The sequence below is a fragment of the Cylas formicarius genome, unplaced genomic scaffold (genome assembly GCF_029955315.1).
Source record: "Cylas formicarius isolate icCylForm1 unplaced genomic scaffold, icCylForm1.1 PGA_scaffold_5__7_contigs__length_24384050, whole genome shotgun sequence".
In the NCBI taxonomy this organism is placed as follows: Eukaryota; Metazoa; Arthropoda; class Insecta; order Coleoptera; family Brentidae; genus Cylas; species Cylas formicarius.
The window spans coordinates 17691953-17708972 of NW_026844341.1; the positions used below are offsets into that span (position 1 = coordinate 17691953).

The 17020-nt window shown below is 36.4% G+C and overlaps 1 protein-coding gene across 1 annotated transcript; it reads right to left on the bottom strand.

The window, feature by feature from the left end:
- Positions 1-4865: 4865 nt before the first annotated feature.
- On the bottom strand, positions 4866-16092 carry LOC132702416 (aminopeptidase N-like). The gene is made up of 9 exons (XM_060671008.1): positions 15725-16092; positions 11118-11850; positions 10814-11061; positions 8079-8244; positions 7382-8025; positions 7158-7331; positions 6955-7101; positions 5112-5184; positions 4866-5061 (listed from the first exon to the last, which is right to left on the bottom strand). The coding sequence occupies exons 1-9, from the start codon at positions 16090-16092 to the stop codon at positions 4906-4908; spliced, it is 2709 nt and encodes a 902-aa protein (XP_060526991.1). The 3' UTR covers positions 4866-4905.
- Between the last annotated feature and the right edge of the window lie 928 nt (positions 16093-17020).

A 17020-nucleotide genomic window follows, 5' to 3' on the forward strand; every position in this document is an offset into this window, starting at 1 on the left:
GTGGTTACCATATCAACCATTCGTATTTATGCAACGCTCCTCACCAAAATCGTTCCTTGCCTAAATTAACCATTGGCCTAAGTGCATATATCTGCATAACAACAATATCAATTGTATGAGTGACATGGATTTGGGCATATTTTGGCAAAGAAATACCCCCACCTAAACTCAACGCTGTATAATTGACGGACTGTCAGCGGCAATTTTGATTGTTGGACGCCGCGATGTGAACGAGATGTGAAATGATTGCATCTGTATATGATATGTGTGTTTATCGGCAAAATTTTTTTATATAATTTCAAGAGTGCCAAATTAAAGTAGAACAAAAACATTAAAAATGACAAGGCACAGTAAAGTACAAAATCCTTTGACTGTCTTAAATACTACTGTATGAGACCACCATGAATAAATCTGAATAAATGAATAAATCTTCTGTATATTGTCCTATTTAGTGTTTTAAGCGTTGTAAATAGTGATCTCCAGTTAACGTTTGATCTATAAATATCGGACCTATGCCTATGACCCCACACCATACATTAATTAATTGGTACTCCTGGGTTTTTATTTCGTGTATTTGTCTAGGATTATTTAAAGACCAACATCGCGTATTCTGTCTATTACAACCCTTTCTTGTAGTGAACGAACTTTCATGAGTCCATAAAATGCTTTTCAAAAAATTATTATTCTCATTATGTCTATTTAAAAAATACAAACAAAACTGCATCCTCCTGACACAATGTTCTGCACTTAGTTTATGAGTTTTACGAAATTTAAATTTATATTCTTTTTAAACTGAGAAATACCCGTCTCTTCATATATTCTAGTAATAGAAGAAACTGGATGTGCTTTATAGAATCCTAATATGTTTGCCTTATTTTCTTCATTTTAAACATTATGATTCTGGCATACCTTTTTAGCATATTACCGTTTTCAGCAAATTTCTTTGCCAGCCTTGGAAATATCTGTTTTGCAGGAGCTCGGCGCTCTGGATAAAGTCTAATGTACTGACGACGAGCTTCGGTTGAACTTTTATTATTCAGAAAGTATCCTTGGAGCATATCATTTTCTTTCACTGATGCTAAATTCGCGAAAAACCATTTTAACAATAATGACTTGAGCAATAATTCAACCATCAAGGTTGTTTACTAATATATCAACATAAACATATTTTTAGTTGTCAGTCGGAGTTTTGAAGTTATCCTATTTTTGCCGATTTGTCAAATCCAAGTGGACTAAAGTATAAAGTGTGCCATATCATTGTAATCGGAATAAGATATTCTATTAAATGCGTATATAATATACGGGGTGCTCGTTAGTGTCACAACAATGCTCTTATTATTTGTCATTGTTTGCCGTTCCGAACTATCATTAATATATTAAAAGTTCTGGGGAACTAGAACTAGATATAGCTTTTTTTTTGCTAATTTGGTATATAACCATAGTTCCCTAGCCCTGATAAATATTTTCAGCGTTTTTCGGATATAATCACTTTGTAACGCTCGGTATTAAGGGTCAAATTTAGGGTCAGTAATATTTAAAATAAACTATGCAAATGAGAATTTTGGTGGTCTGTGACCTGCGAAATTCGAACTTGATGTGAGCTTGGCTCTCATTTGTGAATTTTCCCCGAAAACGTTCGGTTCTAGTAGCGACAGATAACGTTATTACCGCACCAAAACGTGGACTCCGAAAGCCCTGAAAAGCGCACATAAGAGCTTTTAAGGGTGATTTATATGTTTGCAGGCGCGCGCGTCGAGACTAGCAGCCGCGGAAAACCCCGCATAGGTGGTTATAACAGCTTTAAACAGGTGCTGCGGACAGCTTCTTTCGCATCCACTGTTATATCGTAACCGGTAACCGATTGTGCCGTTGCCCGTCCTCCCCTCTCCTGCCGAACGCTCCGGTATATAAAACTAATAAAGGCGAGCAGGAACGGCTCCGCTTGTTTGCAGGAAATTATATTTTTGCGTTGTTATACGAGTGGTTTTCTCAAATGCTATTTTTTTTCTTTAATTTTTATTTTTCAGATTGATTTTGAAAAATACCAAGGTTTTCAAGGTTTTAACATGCTACTTTTTAATAATTAATTGTACTATGTTTTACAATTATCAGCGAAAAAATATGAGCAAATACAGTGATGTTAGAGTTTGTTTGAAATTATAGTTCGAAAATTGAAAAATGTTATTTATCCAGATTTTCACAGATTTTAATGCTTAATGACAGCTGTTTCGGCAACACCGTGCCTTTATCAAATATAAAATATGACTATATTCCGACACTTATATATATTTCACTGGAACCGAAAGACAACTGCATTCCTTTTTCATATTAACTCGACACATAACCGCATTTACCATAGAGACGGAACAAGATAACTTTCTAAACTTTCTGGACTCAACTATAATTAAACTACAGAACAAGTTAGATTTTTCCATTTACAATAATAACTCAAATCACCCTTATACCCACAAAATGTCTACCTTTTTTGCTTTTATCATCTATTTAATTTAATTTAAGACTATTTAATATACCCCTTTCCGCATGAACATTTTGAAAAGGAATTAAATACTATAAAACAAATAGCTTTAAACAGTGGTTACGACCCCTCTTTGATAGATAAGGTTATAACTAAAAAGCAGTTTCAAATAACTCTGAAATCTATCTATCCCACATTAAACACTGAAAACAAAATTTATAAAACAATAAAATGCATAGGACAACCTAGCAAATAGCAAATAGATTTCGAAAAATCTATTTAAAATACCGTAGCACTTTTTCCAACAAACACTAAAACTAAATTACGAAAAACTCAACAATTCGAGTCTACAAATCGAAATGTGGATCTTGTCCCAAATTTTGTATCCGACAAACAGGTAGAATATTTAACAAACGCATTAACAAACATAAAAGGGCGTATAAAAATAAAAGTCACTCTCGGAAGACATTTTGTATTTGAAAAAGCCACAGTGTTGCCGAAACAGCTGTCATAAAGCATTAAAAACTGTGAAAATCTGAACATTTTTTTTTTAAATACGTTCTTTAATATGTTAAATATGTGTTCACAATTAATCTTAACTCCGCCCAAACCAGCCCAAAAGCTATATATATATATATATATATATATATATATATATATATATATATATATATATATATATATATATATATATATATATATATATATATATATATATATATATATATATATATATATATATATATATATATATATATATATATATATATATATATATATATATATATATATATATATATATATATATATATATATATATATATATATATATATATATATATATATAAATGCTCCCAAACAAAACTAGATTCTAGTGGGCCAGGTGACGTCACAATACTTTTTGGTTTTCCGTGCTTTAAATCCGAACGGGCCCCCATTTTCCTGGAATCTCGAAGCAGGACGACTGCTCGCGGCATGGAATGAAAGAACGACTGTTTCCCCATACGTGTGAAAATCTGAACATTTTTTGTTCTAATTTAATTTGTGTTAAATGAATTTTCATCAAGTAAAAGCCACCTCAGTCCAGTTATTTATCCTTTTAAATACGTTCTTTAATATGTTAAATATGTGTTCACAATTAATCTTAATTCCGCCCAAACCAGCCCAAAAGTTATATATAAATATATATATATATATATATATATATATATATATATATATATATATATATATATATATATATATATATATATATATATATATATATATATATATATATATATATATATATATATATATATATATATATATATATATATATATATATATATATATATATATATATATATATATATATATATATGATGACACTATATTCCGGGATATCATCCGTTCGCTCGTTGAACTCCGACTGGAATACTGCATCCGACTGGAATCCTGCAAATCCTGCATCCGACTGGAATCCTGCAGACGTTTCGCCAAAATCTCACTTGGCATCTTGGCATCTTCAATGCTCGCGCTCCGAAAACACTTCGAACACAGTGTTTTCGGAGCGCGAGCATTGAAGATGCCAAGTGAGATTTTGGCGAAACGTCTGCAGGATTCCAGTCGGATGCAGGATTTGCAGGATTCCAGTCGGATGCAGTATTCCAGTCGGAGTTCAACGAGCGAACGGATGATATCCCGGAATATAGTGTCATCACATTTTTCCATCCGTGAATCAATACGTGAGAATATATATATATATATATATATATATATATATATATATATATATATATATATATATATATATATATATATATATATATATATATATATATATATATATATATATATATATATATATATATATATATATATATTATGCTCCCAAACAAAACTAGATTCTAGTGGGCTAGGTGACGTCACAATACTTTTTGGTTTTCCGTGCTTTCAATCCGAACGGGCCCCCATTTTCCTGGAATCTCGAAGCAGGACGACTGCTCGCGGCATGGAATGAAAGAACGACTGTTTCCCCATACGAATTTGCGTCTCTTAAAAGCGACCTCTTTCAAAACGGTCGAAATTAATTACCCCCGGGCCTTAAAAGGACATTCGCAACGGGACCGATTCAACATAAGCCCCCTTAAATCCGGCAAAACAAAATCGTTTATCAACACGCCCCCTCCCTTCGCACCATCAATTATCCCGAACAATAAGCGAACAGATGTAGATCCCTTTTGTAAATTGATATCAAACCACTTTAAATGCATTTATCCCCTCCGCGCGCGTTCCGCTTTATCTCCCCCGCTTCGGTAATCGTCCGGGGTAGTCCTCCAGGTAAGGCGGCGCCGGCGGGTAGGCAACTAGGTATGTCGCTAATGTCCCTTAATATCAGTAAGCAACGTTTATTCTTTGACACTTATTTACAGGTTATAAGTGCAACATTATCTAGCAGAGGAGAATTCGACGTCCAGAAAGGAGTCCAGATTCGCGCTGAGCGACGCCAGCGACGCCACGTTGTTCATTGCCGAACTCAGTGCTGAATTGGCGGCGTCCCTGTCGTCGGCCGATAGGCTGCTGGAGTTCGCGAACGCTTGAAGCTGAAACCAGAGTATCGCGGCTACGGCCGAGCTGGCATTCTGCAACTTACCCTGTCCAGTTGATCCTGGCTCCAAAACCTGTCCGCTATACCGAATAGCAACGAGGATACTTCACCCGGCAAGCTGCGAAAGAAAATAATATTATTATCCGATATTAATTCGACAGCCGTATATACGCAAATTTCGAAGAATAATATAGAGTAAATTTATTGACTATTTTTGTAGTAGTAAGCCAAACACACAGACGACTACAAAAATATTAAAATATTAACTACTAATAAATTAACAAGAAGCAAGCAGATAATAAGCAATACACATAACCCTATTGCTCTCTCTTGTAATTTAAAAATGAGTGGTGCAAAATAAATTCATTTTCGGGGTGTCAGAGGTTAAAATCCAAGTCTTCTTATTAACAATATCAGATTCGATAAAGCTTTGGAGAGTTGATATGTTCAATAAGTAATGTATCTGTTGTACATTCGATTCTAGACATTTTTTTTTGTTATGTTGGTATACACGCCCCTCGCCCCTAACATATGTTCACAGTTGAAGTCAGTTTGCAGGTTTAGTTTTTTTTTTGGAGACAGAAGCGTTAGACTTGTTTTGTGCCCTCGGCGATTTTCTGCTGTCAAAAAAAGTGGAACAAAGAATTTGCATATAATTTTGTGTAAAAAATAAAAAAAGTTTATAAATGGCACAAGATGTTTCAAGACGTCCCAGTACGTCAATAACTGATAAAAGCGTGAAACCAATGGCGTTGAATCACTTTTAGAGAAGTGGCTGAAGACGTCGGCATTTCTGTTGGCTCTTACCATGCAATTTTTCCTAAGTTTTGGGCATGAAATGTGTAGCTGCACAATTTGATACTAAACTGCTTAATTTTGAGTAAAAAGAGCTGTTAATCGACGTTAATGATGATCCTGATTATGCTCAAAAAGATCATAACCGGTGACGGATCATTGGTGTATGGTTATGACGTCAAAACCAAAGCCCAGTCGCACCAATGGAATAACTCAGAGTCGCCAAGACCGAAAAAAGCACATCACGTTGCTTACTGATTTATTTGATCATCGTGGCGTAGTACATCAAGAGTTCTTACTTTCCCTTGCCTTGATGAGAGGAAATACGAAGAAAACGTGCTGAATTATGGGAAAACAATTCATGGATTCACGATAATGCTCACTCATCGTTACTTTTTCGCCAAAAAGAAAACCACCATCATCCAAACTCAAGAAGGAGGTTTGGAATGATTGAGGATGTAAAGAAAAAATAGCTGGATGAACTCAAGGCGGCTATAACAGAAAGTGCTTACCAAAAGTGCTTGGAGGATTAGGAAAAACGTTCGTTCAAGTGTATTATACCGTAATTTTGATAAATTAATAAATACTCTTTGATAAAACTGAAAAGTCACCTTACTTTTTGAAGACACCTCGTATGCACATCTATAGTGAGACTCAATAGCTGCTAAATTTGAGTTAGAGGGTATTTTCAACGTTTGGGTGTTATCTTTGTTCAAAATTGGCAATTGCTTTTCAGTTATATCTAAAGCAGCATTTACGGAATCAGATAATGACCGACTAATGATTATTGTGCTGCGTGCCCCTTTTTTCTCAATACAATATCATCAAATCAGTTGAAGGATTTGAATGAGTCGCACATCTAATACACTATCAACACTTTTAAAAATCATTCCATTAACTTCCCAAATAAGGGGTAGAACTCTATTAATTTTGAATAAAAAAACCCTTGTTTATCAACAGGGAGGATTGGACTACTGCTTCGTGGACGGGATCCAGGAAAATGTCGGAGATAATATCATTGGAAAAGTGGTTTCCCAAAATGATGACCATATATTAGTCATTTTGCTCCCCAATCGGGCTGACGTTTGCTTACTATGCCGAGATCCGGTCATAATTGTTAGCCAAAAACTCCATGGCGGTGTCGGTGCCGACCTTCTCCGTCGCATAAACGGAGACCCAAGCCGCGTCGAAATCCTGAACGAGGATACCACTCCGAGGATCGAGTGTTTCGTTCAAGAACCTACAAAAGGAACATCCGAAAAACTGTCCCCGTTAACCTCGCCCAAAAAAGGTTACCTTTTCAAAGACGTGGGGTCGGTTAGGCAGCCGATATTGTTGATCACCAAGTCCCGTTCGTTGGGTAGCGTCGCCGACTGGAAATGGGAAAACAGAAACTCGTAGTCCGACGCCGGATCGTCGCTGAATTTGAGGGCCGTACAGTACACCGTGCTTCTCAGGTTCTTGGGAACGCTGCGGAGTATTCCAATGCAACGCCGAGAGACCTGGGTTGCCGGACTCACCTGGTGCCGCTCTTGAAAGCGGCGTAGAGCTCCTTGGTCTTGTTAACGCACGACTCCTCACCCAGCCAACACATCTTGTTCAGTATCAGACTCTGCTTCAACGCGTACATGTGATCACTGCTCTCGTTGAAAGCCAGAGCTTGGTATCCCGTGTTCAATATCTGCCTGTAATACGTTGACAACTTGACACCGGTACTGGATTCTGCTCCTATCCGATTCACCACCCTATTTAGAGACGCGATGACCGGGTACCACACCAAGTATTCGGTTTCGTTTTTAAGGAACTTTGCTATACTCAGCGCCTGCGTGTAGTTCATGAGTCCCGAGTCTGCGAAGCTCAACAAGTCGTAAGCAATTTGAGCCCTGTTCAGCACGTCTATTTGGTTTATGTCGTTGGCTAGAGCGGATTGGATCTTCCCCCAAAGGAGTTGATCGTAGTTGACCCTGAAGAAGCCAATAGCTTGGTTATTGAGCACGATCCACTCGTTCCCGTTCAAAGCGCCTTGAAGAGTGAGGTCTTGTCCCGGGACCAACCATGCCCTCGGTGAAGTATCGGCGAACCTGTCGCTGTCGGACGAGAGAGTGTAACTGAGTGGGACGTACCATTGGGAGTCGTCGTCGGCTTCGGGATTTAGGAACCTCCTCTAAAGAGATAAAAGAAAGATAAAAAGAAATGGCTTCGAGGTAATTGACTTGCTTGGCTGAGAACCACGTCGTTACCGTTGGCAGTAACGGTCACCAAGGGATGTCCCGGGAGGTCGGTCCAATTTTTGATCGCGGTGGTGAACGATACGTCTAGAACGTCGGGGAAAAACGGGGACAAGGCGTCCCAGAGGTCAGACGGAGCGGCGATGGCACCTACACTGAGCGGATCGTGGGGTAAATCTTGGTTGCACTTATAGTTTAGTTCAAATGAAAGCTTATTATAGCAATTTACAAAATTGAACCATTCTTAGGTGCTAAGTATTGTGCATTTATTGCTTTGACGTTTTAAGTATTTTAAAGTAACTTAACCGCAGACCGCGGTAAAATCCATCCCAACAGATGTTTATTCTGAGATAGAACGGAACTAATATTTGCAGAAACTCGAAATTTTTAAATTTTTTAAAGAAACTACCACAGACTACTGTAATATTTTTTATAAAACTTCTGGATTTCTCCTGACTCGATCTAGCTAACGTTTCGCCAATCATCCTGTTGGCTTCTTCAGAGCTAGACTGAAACTGGCTCGCATTTTACTCTGTACCTGCTTTTATATTGTCTGAGGGGGGCGAAGCTAAGTGAGAAGCGTAAACACCCTCTCGGATGACTGATTCCCAAATTGGTGACAGGTAAAGATGGTTAAGATCGTTAGGTTGCTTATAGATTTCTATAGACTCTCAGATTGTTTATTGGTAGAAGAATTGATTACATGCAAGTTTAGTTTTGGTTAGTTAGTTTGGTATGTTCTTTGATCCCAGTTGATATTTTTCGTCCAGTCTATCCAATGTATTCTCTGCCGCATATGCATGGAATGCTGTAAATTCCTGGAATTTTGTCTTTGACGAATTGAAGATGTTGAGAATTTTTGAGACAAGTGCTAAATCTGGTTTTGACTTTATATTTCTTGAATGTAAGGAATTACATCAGTATCAAGTGTGGGATTGCTATTGGAAGATTATAGTGAAGTGATGGAATGACGAAATTCTTGTTTTAAACTTAAATAAATCGTTTTAAATTTGATTAAGCATTGATGCTGCTGGGTATTTTAGTAGAAGCGTTTATTTTAACATCGGGTGATATGTATCGTCCTCCGTTTTCACTAGATATTTCAAAGTAAGTTTGAAAATAATCACTTTTGTCTTGTGTGCCTGTCGATTAACAACATTTTTCTTCTTGTATTTTGGTGTCTTGTATAGTTTTTTGGATTTGTAAACAACAACAGTCTTTTTTAAGATCATATTCGCGTTTCGATAGCACAACAAAAAGTAAGAGAAGATGATGGTACTTCGCTAGTTTTTTAAAAAGCAACACGCAGAAGAACTGTAAACAAATTAAAAATAGAGAGAATTTAGACGAAACTTGGTTCGACACTCACGACACAGTAAAAAAAGGATGGTGTGATAATAGTAACAAGTGTGTACTAGATGTGCCGCCTCCATGCTGGGTCCAAAAATCATTGGGTGGAAGATGTCTTATATTTGATATTTGAAGACTGGTTTGAGAATAACCCATTGCCAAAACTATCGCTAAATGCTGGTATTGTATTGGATCGTATCATTAAGCCCAAATTAGAAAAATTCCAAATACTCTATTTTCGTGAGACGTCGAAAACTAAAAAGCGCATCACGATATGTCAAAGCGTTTCTGAGCTACAGGGTGATTCTTAAAAATCTGCATTTCTAAAAACCCTCAATAACTTTTTTATTTGTAAAGATAGAGATTTTTAATTAAAATATTTGTTGAATATTGTTTAAGGGCAAATCTACCTGTTTCACCGATTTTGTCTTAAAGTTTTTTTAGTTCATGAGATATAACACTAAGTTATTTTTTTTAAGTAAGTATTCTTATAAAATTTCCTGTCAAACGATGTGCCATACACCTATTTTTATTAATTAGTTAAAAACATATTTGCAAGTTTTAATAATTACCGTAGTAGCCTATGCTCAACTCTGACCTTTTGCGGTATCTATCTAGGTAGCTGTGATCAGATAAAAACAATTACCATAATACACAAGCCCAAGTGTCAAAAGAGGTGTTGTTCGTCAAGCTTTAAAAATGATTGAAAACTTTGAAAAGTATGACATGATAAAATATCCGGAAAGATGGCAACCTAGTTCAAAAATATTTTTGAAGTTAAAACCTCATCTACAAGAATACGGATTCTTTACAAAACCGCGGCCTAGGACGTATAGCGCCTACTATGATAAATATCAAAAATTGCAAATATATTTCAAGCCGTTTAATAAAAATTTTATCAGAAAACGGATTTTTTAGAAAAATTGAGAGTATCCCATTTAAAACGGGTAAAAAAAACTTAAAATTTTTTTTTTCCCAAAGCTCTATTCTTACAATTAAAAAAAGTTATAGAGAGCCTTTAAATCGCACATTTTTGAGAATCACCCTGTAGCTCAAAAACGCTTTGACATATCACGATGCGTTTTTCAGTTTTTGACTTGTCTAGAAAATCGAGTAGGTAATATGCATATTACTTTTGGGCTAACACTGCTGCAAATGCTTAAAGCCATAGAGGCCCCTCGAATTTAGACCACCTTGTACATGTTTCAACCATTCTTATATCCCGCTTGTTAGTGTATAGGTAAATAAATTCCTAATACGGTCCTGGAATGGTTACGGAAGGGGCCGCGGTTTCAGAGTGACACGGGATCGGATGCAAAAACACAAAATTTCTGGTCATGGTATACTAACCCGACCATGGCACAATCAACTTACTGGTCGTTCAAGTAGTTCTTCACACCCGTGAAGAAGTTATCTTCGCCGATGACGATTTGAAACATCCGGAGAACCGTCGCAGCCTTGGCGTAGTTGACTTCGTCCAATGGTTTGTTGTTGATGTCCTCTTGGGTATCCACGTGGCTGTTCATCGACACGGCGCCAGAAGACGAATCCGACAGCAAACCCCACTGCATTTGCTCGGTGTAAAACTGCCTGTCCAGCTGAAAATCGGCGCTCCGCCCTACCTGGAATTCCGACCAAGGGTAACGGAGAGCCCTGATTGTTGTGTTTGTTTATTTACCGCACTGGGCACCACAAAATGTTGGAAATAAACAGCGAACCCTTCCTTGAGATACAAATAGTCCCAGTCGGATGGAGTGACGAGGTCGCCGAACCAAGAGTGACTCGTCTCGTGGAATATAATCATCAAGGAGAACTGGAGGTCCGAATCGGAGGTTTCGTCGCCGGAAAGTACCACGCTGTCCCTGTAGGTCATCATGCCCCAATTCTCCTCCCCGTTGAACCCCAAAGCCGGCATCGCCACGAGGGAGAGTTTAGGGAGGAAACTGTCGTACGGTATTCCCGTGAGAATTTCGAGGGCGGCCACCACTTCGGGCAGCACTTCCAACGCGGTGGTCCTGTACTCCTCCAAGCCACGCAGCGAACACACCTCGCTGCTGACGTTGACGTTTATAATGCCTTCGGTGCATGTGAAGTCGCCAATGGCGAACGCTACGGGGAAGGTGGACATGACGGGAGTACGGGAGAAGGTGGTTTTGGAGAACCCGGCAGTGGAAGCTTCGCCGGTCGATTGCTGGGGGCTGTTCGAACGAATATTCAGTCCGCTCGGGTAAGTGAAGGTCATCTGGAACGCGGCCTTGTACTTGTTCTCATCGAAGCAAGGGAATACCCCTCGGGCAAAGTTCGCCTCGAACTGGGTGGCCACCAAATGCGATAGAGATCCGGAATCGTCCAGGTAATCCGCCCTGAAGAGGCTCTCGTCGTTGTTGTCGATGTTGATAGTGCCGTTGAAGCTGGGTCACCGGTAAGTGGTAAATATTTTTACATAAAAACGCTTGGTTGGTTTTTAATAATAAAGTAAAGTGGTAGAAAATAGAATGTATATAATAATAGTAGAACTCAGATAATTTACACAACAAATATAAAAAAATATCACTGCAAACAACCAAGATATAGAGACAATAATATTAAAAAGTAATTAAAATTTTATATTATAGCAAGCTTTGCAGAATCTAACAAAACTTAAAGTTTTTGGAAGAAATTATTTCATATTTTTTCTTTTGCAACTTGAAACCAAATGATCTGATGAATTGTGTCTGCCAAATTCTCTTTCCTAGAAGGTTTTTTTAAGAAAAATGTTCTCTAAATTGTTTAATATCTTTATTCCGGGCTTCCTATACCACTTCAGCTAAAATTGCAATTGGTAACAAAAAAGTAATTTTTGCTACTATTTCGGTATTATCAAAAAATCTCCGCGCAGTGTGACTATAGTCGGAACTGTCAAAGCCAGGCTTTGGGTTTTCTACAATCAGGCCAATTTGAGAACAAAATTATTTCTGAATGTTGATCCTGATATGCTTAGCTTATCTTCAGGTCCTCTAGCTTATCATATTTTAATGTCGATCTTGTAAGGTAAATATAAAAGGCACTTAAAAAAACGTATCCAGCAATGTAAGATTAAAATTATCTACAGCTATTATGATGTTTAAAAGCTGTTTGCTTGTTTGTATATTTTTGGGGGTCCTTTTTCGAAAAAACGTCATATTTTTGCGCTATGACGTCATTTTTTTATAGCGCTCTATATCTTAAAATTGTTATTTGAATAATATACATACCTATAACATGAATATGTTTGTTCCATGTTAGGTCTGATTTTTAAATGAATTGATTTTTATGAAATTAAATATGAATTGGCCACACTGGATAATATTAGATTTCCCTGCGAAGCAACAAACAGAGTTGCGTATAAGTATAAACATGGAAAGAAGACGTTGTGTGAACAATCCAAATAATTATAATAATAAAGCAGAGGCAAACTCTAACTTCTTCAGTCAAGACAAGCCCTGGGCTCCTGATACTGTTTGCTCCGTTTGCGTTGAAGCCTTAAAAAACGGACAAAAAGGTAGGAACGCGTGTTTAATCTTCGGTGTTCCTATGGTATGGCGAGAGCCTAGGAAGCACAGAGATTATTCAACAGAAAAAATAAGAAACAAATTGTGTATCTCAATTTCTGCTATTGGACCAGTTCCTCATGAACCCGATGTACTCAAGAAGTATAAGTAAAGTTTTTTTTTTCATTTTTTTTAACTAGGATTTCACTTTTTTACTGAATAAAAAAATCAATTATCTTAGAACTATCGTTGCAAATGCATAGGAATTGTATATTCTCACATGACAATTGTTTAGACAACACTGTCTTTATCAAATGTAATATTTACAAACCACCTGCTGCTATATATATACCGAAAAATGACAATTAAACCCCAAATGTTGTTGTGACAATTTAAGTTCAATAAAGGACACGTATTTAAATCTAATTGATCGTTAAGCAATACACTTGAATGTCTCATTTTGTTAATCTCCATGGCTTCCAATAAATCTAATTTTCTACTTTTTGTGGCTGTATGTAAAATATCAAAATTGTCGTCAAAAATGTGTTTTTCTGTGTTTAAGTGTATAGCATAATTAGATTGTATTGTTTGTAAACGACACCTGAATTTTGAGATTTTGGACATTTCATTTTATTGTCTTTGAAAATTTCCCTAATGTGTTGTTAGTTCTGAAAGCTATTTTTAAACCACATTCTCCTATGTATGTAATTGTTTTAAATTGTTCGTGTTCTGTATTAGGTTTCGGATAAATAGAGTCTGGATTTGTCTTTTATTTATAATATTATCGATAATGGACGGATTGTAGACGTTGTTCAGTGCAATTTGTTTAATGATATTAAGTTCTTTGTTGTAATTTTCTGTTGAAAGTGGCGTATTAAGAAGTCTGTGTATAAGCGTGATTTGAGCTGTTTTTTTTCTCACTTTCTTATACACAGACTTCTTAATACGCCCCTCTCAACAGAAAATTACACCAAAGAACTTAATATCATTTAACAAATTGCACTAAACAAACTAAAATCATAAATAAAAAACAAATCCAGACAACAGTAAGCTCTATTTATCCGTAACTTAATACAGAACACGAACAATTTAAAACAATTACATACATAGGCTAACCTAGTGAAAAAGTTTCAAAATATTTGTCAAAATCTGGTTTAAAAATAGCTTTCAGAACTAGCAACACAATAGGAAAATTTTTAAAAAACAATAAAACGAAATGTCCAAAATCCCAAAAATCACGTGTCTACAGGTTGCAGATCTTGTCCTAAACTTTATATTGGACAAACAGGTAGATCCTTCAAGAAACGCACTAACGAACATAAAAGAGCGTTTAAAAACAATAGTCTACATTTTAATTATGCTACACACTTAAACAGTAGTAGAAGTAGAAAATTAAATTTATTGGAAGCCATGGAGATTAACAAAATGAGACATTCAGATGTATTGCTTAACGATCAATTAGATTTAAATACCTCTCCTTTATTGAACTTAAATTCTCACAACAATATTAAGGTTTTATTGTTATTTTTCGGCATATATAGTAGCAGGTAGTTTGTAAACATGACATTTGATAAAGACGTGTTGTCGAAACAATTGTCATGTGAAAATATATAATTTCATGAAAATCTGAACTTTTAGTTCTTATTTATTTTGTTAAATGGATTTTCATGAAGTAAAAGCCTTCGTAATTTTATTTCGAATATTGAAGTAGCAATTTAAGAACTGCCACTAAAAAGGAACACTTCATGATTTGTTATTTTCTTAGTTTTAGCTTCAGTCTCTGTGACTAAAGGAAGTAAACTACCTTTTGTAGATTTATTTATAATATCCAAAAATTCTCTGTATGTCAAAACTAATGGAGCTCTATTTAAAAGTTTAGAAGCACTCAATTTTATAATTCTTAAAATTCCATGTTGATTATAGAATCTTTAATATTCTAATTTTTTTGCTTCTTCAAAAAAATACTTATAAGATAAATACTTTAGGGGAGGATCAAGAGAGGTACAAAACAACTTAACTTGTAAACTGTAAAAAGAAGTGAAAATCGGACGTTAATTTAAATATATAAAAAGTTCATCCTCTAGAGCAACAAATATATTAACAGTATCACCCGTAACTAACAAAATCTGTCACGCTAGCAATTGTTTTTAACTATAACATGGCCGATTTCGCAACTTACTGTTAATATGCAGTATGCAGTATCTATGATTTTTTTATTTTAACCGCGAATTTGAGCAAATCTTCCAGTGTAGAACGATTTTTAAGGCTTTCTCGATCGTTCGATCAACCAAAGCCATCTGGAAGGAACTGGAATAATCTCGATTTCAGAGAGAACTTTTGAATGAAGACATACCGTCATTTCTTTTAGACTTGGGAATACCAAACTTTTATTTCTGAGGGCTATCAGAGGACATTTAAATGTTTTTCAATATTCACTGCATCAATCTGTAGCAATATACCCAATATTACATCAGACAAGAGGCTGAAATTTAATTTTAAAAAGAACCTAGTCCATGTATATTATTTCGGTCATTATCGATTGTAATTATAATTATCAATTACTTTCAAGCATTCTGCTTTTTTGCTAGTTAATAACGATGACATCAAAAATATCGATTTTTGTTATCGTCCAGCTTGTTAAGTTGGGAGATTAAATTAAACATGTAACCATGTCCGTTTCCTTATCTGTATTATTCGATAAGGGAAATCGTAGTTCTCTTCGAGTTGCTGGTAAAGATGCTGACCTGAGAAAAAACAATCGACAATGAAAAATTACCTCATGTTTAGCGTATAATCGATGCCTGGCGATAAAGTGTCTTTCAGAGCGATCGTCAACATTTGCGTATTCGAATCGACATCATCGAAGCTGGAAATCGTCACCTGGTTCGAGTTCGCATCGGTCAGCGAAGCTGAATTAACCGTGACCAGGGAATTGATCTTGATCTCGTCGGTGGACGCGTTGACCTTGAATACGATACCCACGTTTCCGGTGAAACCCGTGTCGTTGCCCGTAAAGACATCTGCCCCTAGTTCTAGCTCGACGTCGTAGCTGGATGGCGTTGCGATGCCAGGCAGCCTGAGCTGACCGGCTACGCCGGACCAGAGTATAGAAACAAACGGTACGAAACAAAAGAATCGCGCCATCACTAATGACAAGCCACCCTCAACCTGGCTGTTATTTATACTGAAAAAACTTATCGTCATCTTAAATTGCTGTTGCGAGGTCCGAATCTGCCGCTAGAAATTTTTTTATCCGTTTCGACAAGCCTTATCTCGAAATTGCAACAAACGTGCATTTAAATTGTTACTTTTAAATTGCCATGGCGAATACAGCGGAATAAAAAAAATCAAACGGTTTTAAGATAACCCAATAACGCAGGTCTTGATGTTCGAAAGCTGTTTGCTTATTTGTATTTTTTTGGCGGCTCTCTTTCCAAAAAACGTCATATTTTTGCTCTATCACGTCATTTTTAGTGATGTCAATGTGACTTGGCGACACCGGATAACATTCAATTTCAATACAATGCAGCAGGGTAGGCGCAGAAGCTCCAATGCAGTTTTGTAACCTGCGCAGTTTGGTTGTTCGTTTTTGCGTTTTTCTAGTGTTCGAGAACGTATAAATAAGGAAAGAAGACATTGGAAGGACCGCTAGTCTATTTCAACAATATCCCTAACTTAGTTTCAAAATTAGGAAATGTGCCATATATAAAAGAAAAATGGCATCTGTTTATTGACTCAAGTAAGAGCAGTTTAAAACGCGTAGATTTAAAAGAAATATATGAAAATTTAAGATTTCTTTTGAAGAAAGAGCATCAGTGGGCGCTTCGTGGTGACTTTAAAGTGCTGTGCGTACTCCTAGAACAACAAGGCTTTTCAAAACACAATGACCAATGTCGACAAAAGCGCCTGGGTTTAATTTAAGGAAGTAATTGATTAGTTTCTTGGGAACTCTCATCGTCTAGGTTGTAATATGAGTTTCAACTATTTTCCCGAAGTTATCGAAGAGCAGGTTTCACGAGGACATTAAGGAAATGGAACGAAAATAAGAATTTAATGGTTTTAATACAATATT